Source organism: Heterodontus francisci, chromosome X (assembly GCF_036365525.1).
Source record: "Heterodontus francisci isolate sHetFra1 chromosome X, sHetFra1.hap1, whole genome shotgun sequence".
Lineage (NCBI taxonomy): Eukaryota > Metazoa > Chordata > Chondrichthyes > Heterodontiformes > Heterodontidae > Heterodontus > Heterodontus francisci.
Genome location: NC_090421.1, coordinates 17,303,156 through 17,318,968, shown reverse-complemented (window position 1 = coordinate 17,318,968; position 15,813 = coordinate 17,303,156). Strand labels below are relative to the sequence as shown.

The 15,813-nt window shown below is 44.2% G+C and overlaps 1 protein-coding gene across 8 annotated transcripts in view; it reads left to right on the top strand.

The window, feature by feature from the left end:
- slc11a2 (solute carrier family 11 member 2) overlaps nt 1–15,813 on the top strand; it is a 110,844-nt gene that overhangs the window by 64,760 nt on the left and 30,271 nt on the right. For all 8 annotated transcript variants that reach the window (XM_068024628.1, XM_068024625.1, XM_068024627.1 and 5 more), the window contains 5 exons: nt 192–347; nt 4,444–4,602; nt 8,972–9,058; nt 9,587–9,706; nt 10,793–10,942. In XM_068024628.1, coding sequence (XP_067880729.1) covers nt 192–347; nt 4,444–4,602; nt 8,972–9,058; nt 9,587–9,706; nt 10,793–10,942 — 672 coding nt within the window. The remainder of the gene's footprint in view (nt 1–191; nt 348–4,443; nt 4,603–8,971; nt 9,059–9,586; nt 9,707–10,792; nt 10,943–15,813) is intronic.

Here is a 15,813-nt window from a genome sequence, read left to right as displayed (position 1 = left end):
AAGCCATGACAGTTTTTATGTACAGATTAATCATTTGGTTTCCGCGAAACAATCAAGCTAGGTTATACTCATATAGTGTGTGTAGGATGCATGTCGTTTGAAATGAGGAGCATGCAAGGAAGGTAAGCCATATTTTCAGGTTATAGAGGTTTGGTTTCTTCACTGCTAGATTGTGTTTCTCTGTCCCACAGTACGTGACTGTAAAGCCAGACCAGGGACAGCTGCTGAAGGGGATGTTTGTTCCCTACTGTCAAGGCTGTGGAAACCGTCAGTTGGAACAGGCAGTTGGAATTGTCGGAGCTGTGATCATGCCCCACAATATCTACCTACACTCTGCCTTGGTCAAGGTGAGTATTGTGTGTATCCTTATCCTTGGATCTTATCAAAGTTCCCTTTCTATATTTCAGACTGACTGAAGTAGAGCTGCTTGTTACATAGTGGTAAATGAGTGCTCAATACTTGCCAGCATTTCCCATCCTGCCTCCACGAAGTGTCATTAGAATTGGGAGAGAGAATGGCATGACACACACCCCTGTGTTGCCCATTTTCCTGCCAGAAGTGACAGGTATCACAGAATTGTTACAGCGCAGAAGGAGGCCATTCGGCCCATCATGTCTGCACCGGCTCTCTGAAAGAGCAATTCACTCAGTTCCACGCCTTCTCCCCGTAACCCTGCGCATTCTTCCTTTTTTCATATAACTAATTCCGTTTTGAATGCTTCAATTGAACCTGCCTCCTCCACGTTCTCAGGCAGCGCATTCCAGACCTTAACCACTTGCTGCGTGAAAATGTTTTTCCTCATGTCACTTTTGCTTCTCTTACCAATCACTTGAAATCTGTTCCCCACTTGCTCTCGATCCTTTCACAAGTGGGAACAGTTTCTGCCCGTTTACTCTGACATGTACAGGGGACGTTCAGTACCTTCAACAAGTAGAGGTGATGGTCAGTACCTTCACCCGTGTACGTGCGACCTGTCAGTGCATTCTGTGACACAACATCCCACCCCACTCCATACAGGCGGCTGAGTGTGCTCAGCCCTTCCCGTACAATCAGCCTCCCCATACAGGCAGTCGTCAGTATGTTCACATGCGACTGTATTGAAGTAATAAACTGGCAGAAGTACTTCATTTGACACATCCTGTCACCTGTGCTACAGCAATGAGAACTCATTCCATGCATATGTATGATTATATAATGTATGTGTGTGTAGTTTTCTGCTATTTGTATGTTTCTTTATGGTTGCTGGCACACATTGCAAGAAATCTAAAACCGATCATCCCCTTGCGAAGGCAATATATTGAAGGAGTTGAGAGTGTTTGAAAGTGGGCCCATGTGTGAGCAGGATTGAATTGGAACTGCATCATCCCACATAGCTGTCACATCTGGTTTGGGTGGGTACAGGAATTCAGATACATGGAAATTTGGTGCTGACTTCCAAAGTGTGCTTTTGAATGTTGAACCTGTTTTAAATGACCTCAAGCATGGGAGTGCTAGGATTGGCTAGTTCAAGTTATCCTGAAGGTGGCATCTGTTGCTGCAAACAGCAGTTGCCATCCTGCAACTCGCACAAGTAACCGCTCTTAATGTGTGAGCATAAATGGTGAATGGCCAGGCTGTTGGCAGCCAAGCTCAATCCAGTCCTCGCCTAATGTGCACGCACCTGCTCTTTGCATATGAGCTGGCCAGAACTTCCACACCCCTCTTGCCGGTGCCTCTGACCTATTTCCTGACACTTGGGTCATGAACATATTGAGGGTGTGTTCTGAGATCATTTATTTCACCTGCCTCAGGTTGGTATTGTGAGTTGGCATGGCTGGCAGTCAAAGATTTAAAACCATTTTCAATAAGTTGAAACTCCTATGCATTTGGTGCTTTGCAGAATGCAATCACTCTTGTGGATTGTACTAGGCACACTGGCCACTCCAATTTAAACAAATCCTGTCATCCACAATGAACAACGTTGCAAGGATGCCAATAACTAAGTATGTTTTGTGTGATGTCATTCCAACATTTGCATCCTGGTAGTTTCTTAGAGCAGCACGTTCTGGAACCAATCAGAGCAGGTTATATTAGACTTGGTATTGTGTAATATGACAGGATTAATTAATGACCTCATAGTGAAGGTGCCCCAAGGCAGCAGCAATCATAATATGATTGAATTTTGCATCCAGTTTGAAAGAGAGAAGAGTGGGTCTAAGACTAGTATTTTAAACTTAAATGAGGGCAACTATGTGGGCATGAAATCTGAGCTAGCTGAAGTGAACTGGGTTACTAGGCTAGGAGTTAGATCAATAGAGAAGCAGTGACAGACATTTATAGGGATATTTAAGAATACTCAGAATAAGTATATTCCTACTATAAAGAAAGGTTCTAAGGGGAGGACCCACCATCCATGGTTAACTGAAGAAGTTGAGGAAAGCATCAAACTTGAAGAAAAGGCATATAATTGCACAAAGATGAGTGGCAGTTCAGATGATTGGTCAGAATATAAAGAATGACAGAGAATGACTAAAAGGTTAATCAGGAGAAAGAAATTCGAGTGAGAGGAAGCTAGCTAGAAATGTACAAATGGATATCGAGAGTTTCTACAGGTATTTAGAAAGGAAAAGAGTAAGTAAAGTGAGTGGTCCTCTGGAGAGTGAGAATGGGGAGTTAATATTGGATAATAAGGAAATGGCGGATGTCTTCACTATAGAGGATACAAAATACATTCCAATAATAGCTGTAAATCAGGAGGTGGAAGGAAGAGAGGAACTTGGTGAAATTACAATCAGCAGGGAAGTGGAACTGAGCAAACTGATGGAGCTGTGGGCTGACAAGCCCCTGGATCCTGCTGGACTTCATCCTAGAGTCTTAAAAAGAGGTGGCTAATGAGGTAGTAGATGCGTTGGTGTTAATTTTTCAAAATTCACTAGATTCTGTAATAGTTCCATCAGACTGGAAAGTAGCAAATATAACCCCTCTAAAGAAGGGGGGGAGGGAGGCAGAAAACAGGTAACTATAGACCAGTTAGCTTGACGTTTGTCATGGGGATGGTGTTAGAATCGATCATTAAGGAGGTTATAGCATGCGCTGTGGATAAAGGAGAGCCTGTTGACATACTGTGCTTGGATTTCCAGAAGGCATTTGACAAGGTGCCACATAGAAGGTTATTGTGCAAGTGTTCATGGTGTAGTGGGGAACATATTAGCATGGATAGAAGATTGGCTGGCTGGCAGAAAACAGAGAGTATGCATAAATAGGTCCTTTTCTGATTGGCAGGATGTGATGAGTGGCGTCCTGCAGGGGTCTGTTGGGGCCTCAACTTTTTACAATTTATATCAATGACTTAGATGAGGGGAGTGATGGTATGGTAGCTAAATTTGCAGATAACACACCGGTAGGAAAGTATTTTGTGAAGAGGACATAAGGAGCTTGCAGACCAATGTAGATGGGTTGAGTGAGTGGGAAAATGTGAAGTTGTTCACTTTGACAGGAAGAATAAAAAAGCAGAGTATTACTTCAACGGAGAACAACTGCAGAATTCTGAGGTGCAGAGGGATCTAGGTGTTCTAGTGCATGAGTCACAAAGTTAGTATGCAGGTACAGCAAGTAATAAAGAAGGCTGATGGAATGCTATCCTTCATTACGAGAGGAATTGAAAATAAAAGTAAGGGTGTTCTGCTTCAGTTATGCAGGGCGTTGGTGAGACCACATCTCGAATACTGTGTGCAGTTTTGGTCTCCTTATTTAAGGAAGGATGTAAATGCGTTGGAGGCAGTTCAGAGGAGGTTTACTAGATTGATACCTGGAATGAGCGGGTTGTCTTATGAGGAAAGGTTGGACAGACTGAACTGGTTTTCACTGGAGTTTGGAAGAGTGAGGGGAGACTTGATTGAAGTATACAAGATCCTGAATGGTGTTGACAAGGTGAATGTGGAAAGGATGTTTCCTCTTGTGGGGGAGTCCAGAACTAGGGGGCAAATCTGTTTTTAAAATTAGGGGGCGCCCTTTTAGGACAGAGATGAAGAGAAACTTTTTCTGAGGGTTGTGCGACTTTGGAACTCTGCCTCAGGAGGTGGTGGAGGCGGGGTCATTGAATAATTTTACGGCGGAGATAGATTCTTGTTGAACAAGGGAATCTAAGGTTATCGGGGGTAGACTGGAGTGTGAAATTAGAAACAAACTGATCAGCCATGATCATCTTGAATGGCGGAGCAGGCTCAAGGGGCCGAATGGCCTACTTCTGCTCCTAGTTCGTATGTATTACTCTGGGCATTCTCTGCTCAGCATCGCCTGTCTAATTTTCTCCCCGGCCTACCCTGGATACGCTGGTTTACTGACCTAACTGAACGGGAAGTTCAGGACTGTTTGAAATGTGTCTCATTGTTGAAGGAGCTTTCATTCTACCAGTCACACCGTGCACGCTGAAATACTAGTGCTGACATTCTCTCTCTCACACAGTCCAGGGAAGTGAACCGGGCCAATAAGAATGAAGTGAAAGAGGCAAATCGCTACTTCTTCATCGAAGCCTGCCTGGCTTTGTTTGTGTCGTTCCTCATCAACGTCTTCGTGGTCTCTGTGTTTGCAGAAGCTTTTTATAATCGGACCAACGCAGAAGTGGTGAGTGCAGGAGTTATCACACTTGATTGGAAACACAGCCTTGATGTTGGCCATTCCCAAATCTCAGCTCCAATACACAATCACCAAACATTCCAACACAGGGATTTATCCCATTAAAACTGTGCGAATATTGACAAGGACTCGCCCAGTCTAATTGCACTCTTCTACTCTCACCCCCGACCCTGTAACATTCCACCCAGTCTAATCCCACTGTTTCCACCCCCCGCACACCCTTTTAGTATCTCACCCAGTCTAATCCTTTCCTCTAATGGGATGCCCAAAATTGTACACTATTTTAACTGAGGTCTTGTACAAGTTTAATATTACCTCTGTTGGTTATCGTTTTCATGGCCTTCTCTATTTGCACTGGCTTCAAATGACCAACAAAGCCTGTTGATAGCCTGTCTGGGCAGTTTGTGCTGCCACTGGAGCAGGCTGACCGAGCTCGGGCTGTTTTCAGTCCGGCATCACGCCTTCTCTCATTTAAGCTTTGAAGGCAAAATGAACCAACTGAGAACTAGTAGGAGATTTTGTACATGCTGTGTACAGCTGGTAGACGGTGCGTGGTGACCCTGCATATATGCACATGCTTGTCTTGAGTCAGTGTTGTCCAGTAGAAATTGCTGACTGGCCCCAGGTGCTGCTTCAGTGATATCATTTAAAACACAAATACTAATTTTTAGTGGCCAACACTTATAATACATTTATTTACATATTTTATACATAAACAACTCCCACCATTGTCACCAAGGAACAAAGCACTCAATGATCCAAAAACACTCTGCTTTGCATCTTACCATTTTACCAACAAATGCCTAAAAAGGTTATAGTTCACTTGTATATGCAATGCAAATAAGTATTGAGACCCAATGACAGCATCTATTACTCATTTTGTTAATCAGAAATGCAGTTAACCACATCTGGATTCCCAATTAGCCACATGTGGCTAATGGTCAATGTATTGGACAACAGAGTCTTTATTCATTTGTTTTGATAAGTGTTGGTCTTATTGTCAATCAAGAAAAATACATCGAACTGTTTTCAGTGCTTTGACTCCCCCTGATGGCTCAGTTAATAATTGCAAGACATGGTGTCATTTTCAGTCAGTCAGACCAGAAGGTAGTAAGTTCAATCCCTGCTGAGTTTATTGACCTGAATTTGAACCGGGGTGTATTTGGTCACTGCATAGTGAGCAGGAACCTGGCAGATTTTCCTTTTTATCTCTGATCACTTCCTTGTAACACTCTCCACCCATGTCCCCCCTTCCTCGTCCCAACCCCACCTCTTCTGTGTCCACCCATGGGCAAAACCTTCCTCCAATTCACTTATAACTGCTCTTTCAAAATCTCAACTGTCTAGCCTTTGGCCCTCTGTTCACCATGACATTTCTGTAGTTTTTGATTTACTCAACTGCACCTTCATCCCCACCTTTGATGCCTTGGTCCCCAATAAAACCATTACTTTCTCTCTCCATGGCCGTTAACCCTGGTATGGCCCTCCGTTCTGCTACCTTAAGTTCAAAGGACACAGACTTGAAAGGATATGGCAGACAACTGGTTTAGCTGTTCTCTGCCAGATCTGGCTGAACCATGTAAAGTGCTATTGGATCCTGCTTTCGTCTCTAAAACTACTCACTATTCCAGTGTCATCCTGGAATGAAAACCTAACACCTCAGCTTCTTTTGTCTACTACAAACTGTCGTCTTAAACCCCTCTCCCCATTTCCTCCACCCTCACCTCCAACAATAAGTGCAAGGAGTTCATGAACTTTGTCACTAAGATTGAGACCATCCGATCAGCTGTCTCCGCTGCTTCTCTCCCTTCCACTAGCCCACCTGGGTAAACTTCCTCTAAGGCTTCCCCTACCCTAGCCCTAAACTTTCATCTTGCTCTAGTTTTTCTCCTATCTCCCCTCATGCCATCTCAGAGTTCATCTTGTCCATGAGGCCCATCTCCTGTTCCCTTGATCCTATTTCCACTAAACTGCTGATCACACAACTTCCCTTCCTGGTCTCCATTATAGCTAACGTTGTTAACCCTTCTTTCTCTCAATTGTCCCTCTCTGCTTTAAATCTGCCATCTTTCACCTCAAAAAAAAAAACCTCGACCCCACCATCCTTGCAAACTACCGTCCCATCTCCAACTATCCTTTCCCCTCATGTCCTTGAATATGTTGCATCCCAAATCCATTCCCTTCTTTCCCGGAACTCCATGTTTGAATTCCTCTAATCAGGTTTCCGTCCCTGCCGCAGAGCTGAGACAGCCCTTATCAATGTCACAAATGACATCCTATGTGACTGTGACAAAGGTAAAGGGTAAACTTTCCCTCCTCATCCTTCATGACCCATTTGCAACTGTTTGCATGGTTGACAACGCCATCTTCCTCCACTGTTGTCCAGCTGCTCGGGTCTGCAAAAAAAAAACCCAACCTGAGCCCGACAGAACCACGCCCGAGTCCTTCCATTTTTTTCCCGTGCCCGACCTGACCATCAATTAACTTGCCTTCCGTTTTTCACTTTGTTGCTGATCTGCACAAGCTTAAAATAACTAACAAAACCACCTTTCTAGTCCAAAAATTAAATTAACATTGGAGCCACTTACCTGTGATAGAGCATGCCAGACCTGGAAGTGCAAGCCAACCTGACCCGAACCCGACACATGTCGTCGGGTCCCGTTGGGTTTGGGTCGGATAGCCGGCCTTTAGGTGGGACTGCTCTCACCTGGTTCCATTCTTATCTATCTCATGGCAGCCAGAGAATCACTTGCATTGGCTTCTCTTCCTGCACCGTTACCTCTGTTTTTCCCCCAAGGATCTATCCTTGGCCCCCCCCCCCATTTCTCATCTACATGCTGCCCCTCAGTGACATCATCACAAAGCACGGTGTTAGTTTTCACATGTACAGCGTACCTCACCACCACTTCTCTCGACGACTCCACTGTTACTAAATTGTTAGATGGTTTATCTGACATCCAGTACTGGATGAGCAGAAATTTCCTCCAATTAAATATTGGGAAGACTGAAGACATTGTTTTTGGTTCCCGTTATAAACTCTGTTCCCAGCTACTGATTCCATCCTCCCTGGCAACTGTCTGAAGCTGAACCAGCCTGTTCTCTACCTCAGTGTCATATTTGACCCCGAAATGAACTTCTGACCACGTATCCATGCCATCACTAAGATCACCCATTTCCACCTCCATAACATGGTCTGACTCGGCCCCTGCCTTAGCTCATATACTGTTGAAACCCTCATCCATGTCTTTTGTTAACTCTCGACTTGACTCTTGGCTGGCCTCCCACATACTACCTTCTGTAAACTTGAGGTCATCCAAAACTGTTGCCCATGTCTGAACTCGCACCAAATCCCATTCACCTATTATCCCTGTGCTTGCTGCCCTACATTGACTCATGGTCAAGTGATGCCTATATTTTTTTTAAATTTTCATCGTTGTTTTCAATCCTTGTGGCTTGCTAGGCCATTTCAGAGGGCAGTTAAGAGTCAGCCATATTGCTGTGGGTCTGGAGTCACATGTAGGTCAGACCAAGTAAGGTCAGCAGATTTCCTTCCCTGAAGGACATTAGTGAACCAGATGGGTTTTTACGACAATCGATGTTTCATGGCACCATAACATAGACTAGCTTTCAATTCCAGATTTTTTTTTAAATTAAATTTATTAATTAATTGAATTTAAATTCCACCAGCTGCCATATATATAAAGTTGTTTCATCCTAGCCCAGGGATGCTAAGATTAATGTTAGTGTCCCTTCTGTCACCTTGGCTGACATCAGCTAACTCAGCATAGGCCTGGGATGGAAGCTGGGGCTTTTCTGGTCTGTATGGGGCCAGTATCTCACTCATTAGTGTATTGGCCCACTGACTATTGAAACACGTGAAGGGATACTTTCTCTCCCACTCTGGTCCTTCAGTCTCCCTGTGCCGTGCGCTAGCTGCAGTCAAGAATCCTGCATTAACTTCTTGCAGGCCAACGTTGGGGCTTCACTTGGGCTAGTCCCATTTGGGGTCGGCACTCCCACCACCCGCCCCCCCCCAATTCTTCTGGAGACAGCTGAGCTGCTCAGAGCATTCCCATGTTGGCAAGACTGAGGGAAATCACCTATTACTAGGTCACCTCAATAAATTCCAGTTTTTAAAAAAAAAAACCTAGGTTGCCCAGTGGCTATTTTGATGAGATCTGAGGGCTGCTAGCATTAAGTCAAGAGAAGAGGACTGAAGAAACAGGCACTGTTGTGGTATTGAGCAGTGATATGTCTGCAGGGTAAATACATTCAGAAGGTTTATGGCTAGGTGATTAATACTGTATGCTATGGCTAGTATTTAGCACTTTGATAAAATTGTTTTCTTTTTTTGAAGCACGATGCTTGTTTCAATAATAGCGGTCCATATTCCGGTCTCTTCCCTCGGAACAATGAGACTTTCGATGTTAATATCTACAAAGGGGTAAGTGGCGATGCATTTAAATAAGACAGGTGACATTCAGCATGGCCCCTGTTGAGTTTTTTTCATGACTATGGGTGGAGAAAGTGCTCCAGTGTTTTGAAACAGAAAATCAGGGCATATCAAGACTCCAAAATGCAGTCTTCCAGTAAAATACAAATGAGCTGTTTCTGCTTGCAGTGTATGGGTGATTAACTGAGATTACCAGGGTGAAAAATGAAACTGTTCTGTATGATACACAGTGAAGTGAATATGGATCCTATGAATGACTGGGCCCCAGTGCAGTTACACTGAATCCATGCTCAATTCATCTGTGCACATGTTCTCACGCTCGCATTCGCACTCTCGTTGAAGTTTCACTGGTTCATATAGGTTGGAGCAAGTAATGTGCTATTGTTCTCAAATCCAAAAATCTCTTTTCCACCACCCAGTAAATGACATCTTGTTGATTTATGTCGAGCACTTAGATTTCAGTCAGTGACAACTTGGCTGCACTCACTTACGATAACCCTCCTGCTGTCTTTCTCTAAGGGCGTTGTGTTGGGCTGCTACTTTGGTGCTGCCGCTCTCTACATCTGGGCCATTGGCATCCTGGCTGCAGGTCAGAGTTCAACCATGACTGGGACATACTCAGGACAGTTTGTCATGGAGGTAATCTTTACTTAAGAATTTCAGTGTCTTTTTTTTTTTTTGTTGCCTTTCAAGTTTTCTTGTTTCCTATGGACCTGTTTGTGTTGGAGGAACTTTGTGAGCCAGTGAACTATAGGGATCTTGCTGTTGCTCACTGAATATCTGCAGGGGTGAAGAGTGTAATGTTGGTTAAGATGGGACAAGGCAAAATTTTTGCTATGATTGCTTCTGACATTTGTCAACACAACAATGACCACTACACTTCAAAGCAATTAATTGGATGTGAAGCACTTTGGAGCATCTCTGAGACCCAATAACAAGGAGGATACTTGCATCAGTATAGATTTTTTTATAAATAACATTAATCATGATTGACCCACAATCTAATCATTGTGTACATGCTCAGTGCTTCCCTCCGTCTCTAACTGAGACTCTGGCTGGTACTGTGGCTACTACACTTTCCATTCACCTGGGTTTCCATACAGCACATACTAATAAAAGTCTCGTCTGTCTGCTGGCTGAAAATGTTCTCCATGAAATGAGTTTGGGGCCGTCTCAAATCAATTCTTGATGGAAAAGAAGTACATAACTACCACAATCCACGTCACTAGCAACAGTAGATGGGAAAGTTAAATATGGAGAAAAAAAAATTCTTTTTCAATTAAGGTTCACATACATTTTTGAGGTGATGCTCAGAGAGCTTTATTCTGCATGTAACCTGTTCTGTACCTGTCCTGGGAGTGTTTGATGGGACAGTGTAGAGGGAGCTTTACTCTGTATCTAACCCCGTGCTGTACATGTCCTGGGAGTGTTTGATGGGGACAGTGTAGAGGGAGCTTTACTCTGTATCTAACCCCGTGCTGTACATGTCCTGGGAGTGTTTGATGCGGACAGTGTAGAGGGAGCTTTACTCTGTATCTAACCCTGTTTTTTTTAAAAAATAAGGTGGCCTTTATACCCCAGGCCCCTTTTTATATATTATTTGTCAAGGGGGCCTTTATTTCTAACCCCATGCTGTACCTGCCCTGGGAGTGTTTAATGTGTACAGAATATCAATCTTTAAGTGAAGCACTCAGAAATTACATATTTTTACATATTTATTTCAAGGGCTTCCTGAACTTAACATGGTCCCGCTTTGCTCGTGTTCTCTTCACTCGATCCATTGCTATCACCCCAACACTGTTCGTGGCATTGTTCCAAGATGTGGAACATCTGACTGGAATGAATGACTTCCTAAATGTTCTCCAAAGCATGCAGGTGAGACGATTCCCCTTCAACAGCAACATCTTGGACATGCCTTTGAAAGTTAAGAAGGCACTTCACAGACAAATTAGAGGAAACTCCTGCGCCAGGAAGAGAGCAATTAGGAGGCTTGACAGTGAGCTTGATCAAAGTTGGATTTTGAGGTTTTTTTTGAAATGATAGTGAAGCCTGAGGAGGGAGTTTCAGAGAGCAAGGCTGAGGCAGCTTGAAGGCTTTGCCACCTATTGGGGGAGGGGAGGGAGATCACACTGAGGTGGTGTTGGCAAGGGTGGAATGAACGGAAAGCATTAGGGGGTAAGAACATTTAAGAGATCGTATAAGACTGGAGTAGAATGCATTGTTTGAGTGGGATAAGGTTGAGGAGCAATTTGTTGACGGGGGCAGGAATTTTAGGTTCAATGTGTTGCGGGACAGGGTGCCAATGTAGGATGGTGAGGATGCAGTTGAAGGCCTGATGTGGGCGAGAATGCAAGCAGGTGAGTTTTGGATAGGCTGGAGTTTATAAGAGTACGGAGGCCAACCAGCTGGGTATTGGGGTAGTCAATTCTAGTTAAAAGCTCTGTTCAAGGCCAAAAGTCAGCCAATGTTGTGGATGGTCTCTGGCTGAAGAGGGGGATGAAATTGGTAGCAGGGCGCAACATTTGCGATGGGGTCTGAAGACAATGACTTCACTCTTTCTGGTGATGAGCTGGAAGAATTTGTGACTAATCCATGTCTAGATGTCAGATAAGCAGACTGAGCACAGAGGCAGACAGGAATTTTACTGTGCAGAAGCTGGCAACAGTTTGTAGACAGTTTACAGGAAAGTCTGGAGCAGACAGTGTTTGGACTGTATTGCATGTGTGGAATCCTGGTGTGTGACTGCATCTATGTATCTTGTACCTCTCCTCACCAATTCTAAGGTGAGATTTCATATGGCTTTTAGCAGCATTATCTGACAGGATGTGAATGCAAAGTACAATTGGATTTGAGACGATCTGATAAGTTTCTGTAGAGGAGATTGAGGGGTGGGATTAAGATTTGAAAGGATAGAACTGTGGGTAAATTGCCTTTTATGCTTCTAAAAAGTTCATGTTGGAGTCTGAGTTTGGCACAGTCTTTTTTTTCTTACTTTAAGACTGATATCACAGTGCAGGTCCTTTTCTCACAAAAAATATGAATTGGATCACTTGTTTGTCATTCTCTGCTGGTTCACTCACTTCAGTCCCAGAGCGCCAGCCTCAGTAATCTCTATCCCAGTCCTGGATCACCCAATCAAGTCCTGGATCAAAAGCCCAGTGAACCCTGACCCAGTCCAGGTCCCACACATTCTTTTCTGTCATTTTTCCACTATTATCAACAAGATATCAACTTGCCAAATACAAAACAATCTAAAATAATTACTTAAATAAAAACAGAAAATGCTGGAAATACTCAGCAGGCCAAACAGCATCTGTGGAGAGAGAAACAGAGTTAACGTTTCAGGTCCATGGCCTTTCATCAGAACTGGGAAAAATTAGTAATATAATAGCTTTTAAGCAAGGGGGAGGGTGGAAAAAGATCAAAAGGGGAAGTTCTTTGATAGGGTAGAAGACTGGAAAGATTAAATGCCAAAAGAGTTGATGGTGCAGGGACAAAGGGAGTGGTAATGGGACAAGTAAAGCAACAGAAGATGTGTCTAGAGGAGGTGTGAATGGGAAAATGATGCACAGCTGCCGCCTGAAAGCAAAAATAAAGGAAAAACAAGACTAAAACTGAAACCTTCAAAGGAAAAGGAAACAAAATGGGGCCAGAGGTTACTATCTGAAATTGTTGAACTCAAATGTTGAGCCTGGAAGGCGGTAGACTGTCTAATCGAAAGATGAGGTGCTGTTCCGGAAGCTTACATTGAGTTTCATTGGAACACTGCAGGAGGCCGAGGACCGAGAGGTCAGTGTGAGAGCAAGGTGGAGAATTAAAATGACAGACGACCAAAAGCTTATTGTCATGCTTGCGGATTGAACATAGGTGTTCCATAAAGTGGTCACCCAGTCTGCGTTTGGTCTCCCCAGTGTAGAGCAGACCACATTGTGAGCAGCGAATACAATATACTAAATTGAGAGAAGTACAGTAAATCACTGTTTCGTCTGGAAGGAGTGTTTGGGACCTTGGATAGTGAGGAGAGAGGAGATAAAAGGGCAGGTGTTGCATCTCCTGCGCTTTCATAGGAAGGTGCCGTGGGAAGGGGATGTGGTATCGGGGATAATGGAGGAGTGGACCAAGGTGTCGCGGAGGGAACGTTCCTTTCGGAATGGGAAGATCTGTTTGATGGTGGCATCACGTTGGAGGTGGCAGAAATGGTGGCAGATGATCTGTTGAATACAGAGGTTGGTGGGGTGGAAGGTGAGGACAAGGGGAATCCTATCATGGTTCTGGGAGGGTGGAAAAGGGGTGAGAGCAGAAATGCGGGGAATGGGACGGAAGTGGTCGAGGGCCCTGTCAACCACAGTGGGGGGACATCCTTGGTTGAGGAATAATGAAATTGTAGCAGAAGCGCTGGTGTGGAAGGTTGCATGATCAGAATAGATGCAATGGAGAGGGAGAAACTGGGAGAATGGAATGGAGTCCTTACAGGAAGCAGGGTGAGGGGAAGTGTAGTCAAGGGAGCTGTGGGAGCCAGTGGGATTGTAGTGAATATTTGTTGGCCTATCCCCAGAAATGTAGGCAGAGAAGTCGAGGAAGGGAAGGGAGGTGTCGGAGATGGACCACGTGAAGGTGAGAAAAGGGTGGAAATTTGAAGCAAAGTTGATAAAGTTTTCCAGTTCAGGACAAGAGCAGGAAGTGTCACCAATACAGTCATCCATTTACTGGAAAAAGAGGTGGAGGAGGGGGCCTGAGTAGGACTGGAACAAGGAATGTTCGGCATATTCAACAAAAAGACAGGCATAACTAGGACCCATGCAGGTGCCCATAGCAACCCCTTTTACTTGAAGGAAGTGAGTGGAGTTGAAGGAGAAGTTGTTCAATGTGAGAACAAGTTCAGCCAGGCGGAGGAGGGTGGTGGTGGATGGGGACTAGTTGGGCCTCTGTTCAAGGAAGAAGCGGAGAGACCTCAAACTGTCCTGGTGGGGGATGGAGGTGTAGAGAGATTGGACATCCATAGTGAAGAGGAGACCGGGCCAGGAAACTGGAAACTGTTAGTGACAGATGGTATTGGAAGAGTCACGGATGTAGGTGGGGAAAGACTGGACGAGGGGAGAAAAAAATAGAGTCGCGAAAGGAAGAAATCAGTTCAGTGGGGCAGTCACAGGCTGAAATGATAGGTCTACCAGGACAGTCCTGTTTGTGGATTTTGGGAAGGAGGTAGACGTGGGCTTTTCGGGGTGGGGGGGTCTATGATGTTGGAGGCCGTGGAGGGAAGATCTCCAGAGGGGTTGAGGTCAGTGATGGTCCTGGAATGATGACTTGATATTCGATGGTGAGATTAGGAGTAACAAAAAATGAAATAGGATGCGAATAAGAAGGAGGAGTTAAAGAAAGGATACACCCATGAGTGAGGAAGTACAGATGAAATGACCAGTAATGTGTTTAAAAAGATGGTCGGGTGGCAGAGATAATTACATAAGTTGATTTCATGAACCATAATGAGAGACAAGGATGATCTTCAGTATTTTGGGGCACTGTTGATTGAGTAACTAGTCTAGCTCACCTATGAACCTACAGTAGTTGGCCTCTCGCAGGTGGTTAGGATATTTTAAATTTGGCTTCAGATCACCCTGTAAGCCAATATCTGGCCGATGGGGTGGCTCTACCTGGACTAGCAGTGAGAAGCTTACCAGTGTGCTATGCTGGGAAGCTACGCGGTTTTAGCTAGTTGGAGTCCATCTGTACTTTGGTGTCTAATCCCCAGTATCAGCTGAATGAGCCTCCTCTGTCCTCCTTCCAAAGCCAGTGTGTTCCTGTATAGTACGGTGAGCATAATGGTCCACAGACTCCAGGTCCACTGGCCACCAGTGCTCAGTACAAGCTCACTATCGCCTGCTGGGACTTCTGTCCAATCCCCCTGTCTGTACACTCAGATCTTGTCTGCAGTTTTTTACATTGCTGATTTCAGCAAGACACCCCAGCTCAAATCTCTTTCCTGAGTTGTGTCCTGTACTCTACCAATATGAATCTTGCATTACAACTGCTTATTCCTCTGTCCTTGGCTTTTCACCTTGCAATTATCCATATTAAACATCTGCTACGTGTAAGCCTAATTCTCCCATTTATTTGGTTCTATTATTTGCTCATTGTTTATATGTGTATCTTTACATATTGGGTATATCTTGCCAGAATACCTAGAGTACCTTCTCATCGAACAGCCGAAGTCCCATTTCATCAGTAGAATTGAACCAGCAATTTCTGCTTGCCATGTTCTGATCAAAGGAACAAAGATTAATGAGCACCCTTGCATCCCCAACTTTGTGAAGAGTGTACAGAATTCTGACTTGAGAGTCTCAGCCTTGGATCTGAACCTGATCTTATGGATATACTTTTGTCTTCTATGAAGTTGCTTACTGTTATGAAATTTGGGTCTTTTGATAGCAACACCTGGGAAGGGGTATAACGAGGAGGATCCCCTTTCTATATGAATTGAACCGCGATCTTCACGTGCCCTCACTTGCATTACTCCAGTCTGCTAAAATGTGAACTGATACAAATCATGAAGCTGCTTTACTTTACAGTCAGTAAGTGAGTGGACAGAGTAACTGGTTACTTCAACTCTTTTCAGTTTTTTTTCTCATAAAATAGTAAACCACATCCCAGTATCCCATTTAATGGGCTACGTAACATTCTTCTTTGATCAGCTGTATCACTGAATCAGACCAAGGTACCTTCTGGGCTTGGTCATTTCTTTTGTTTAA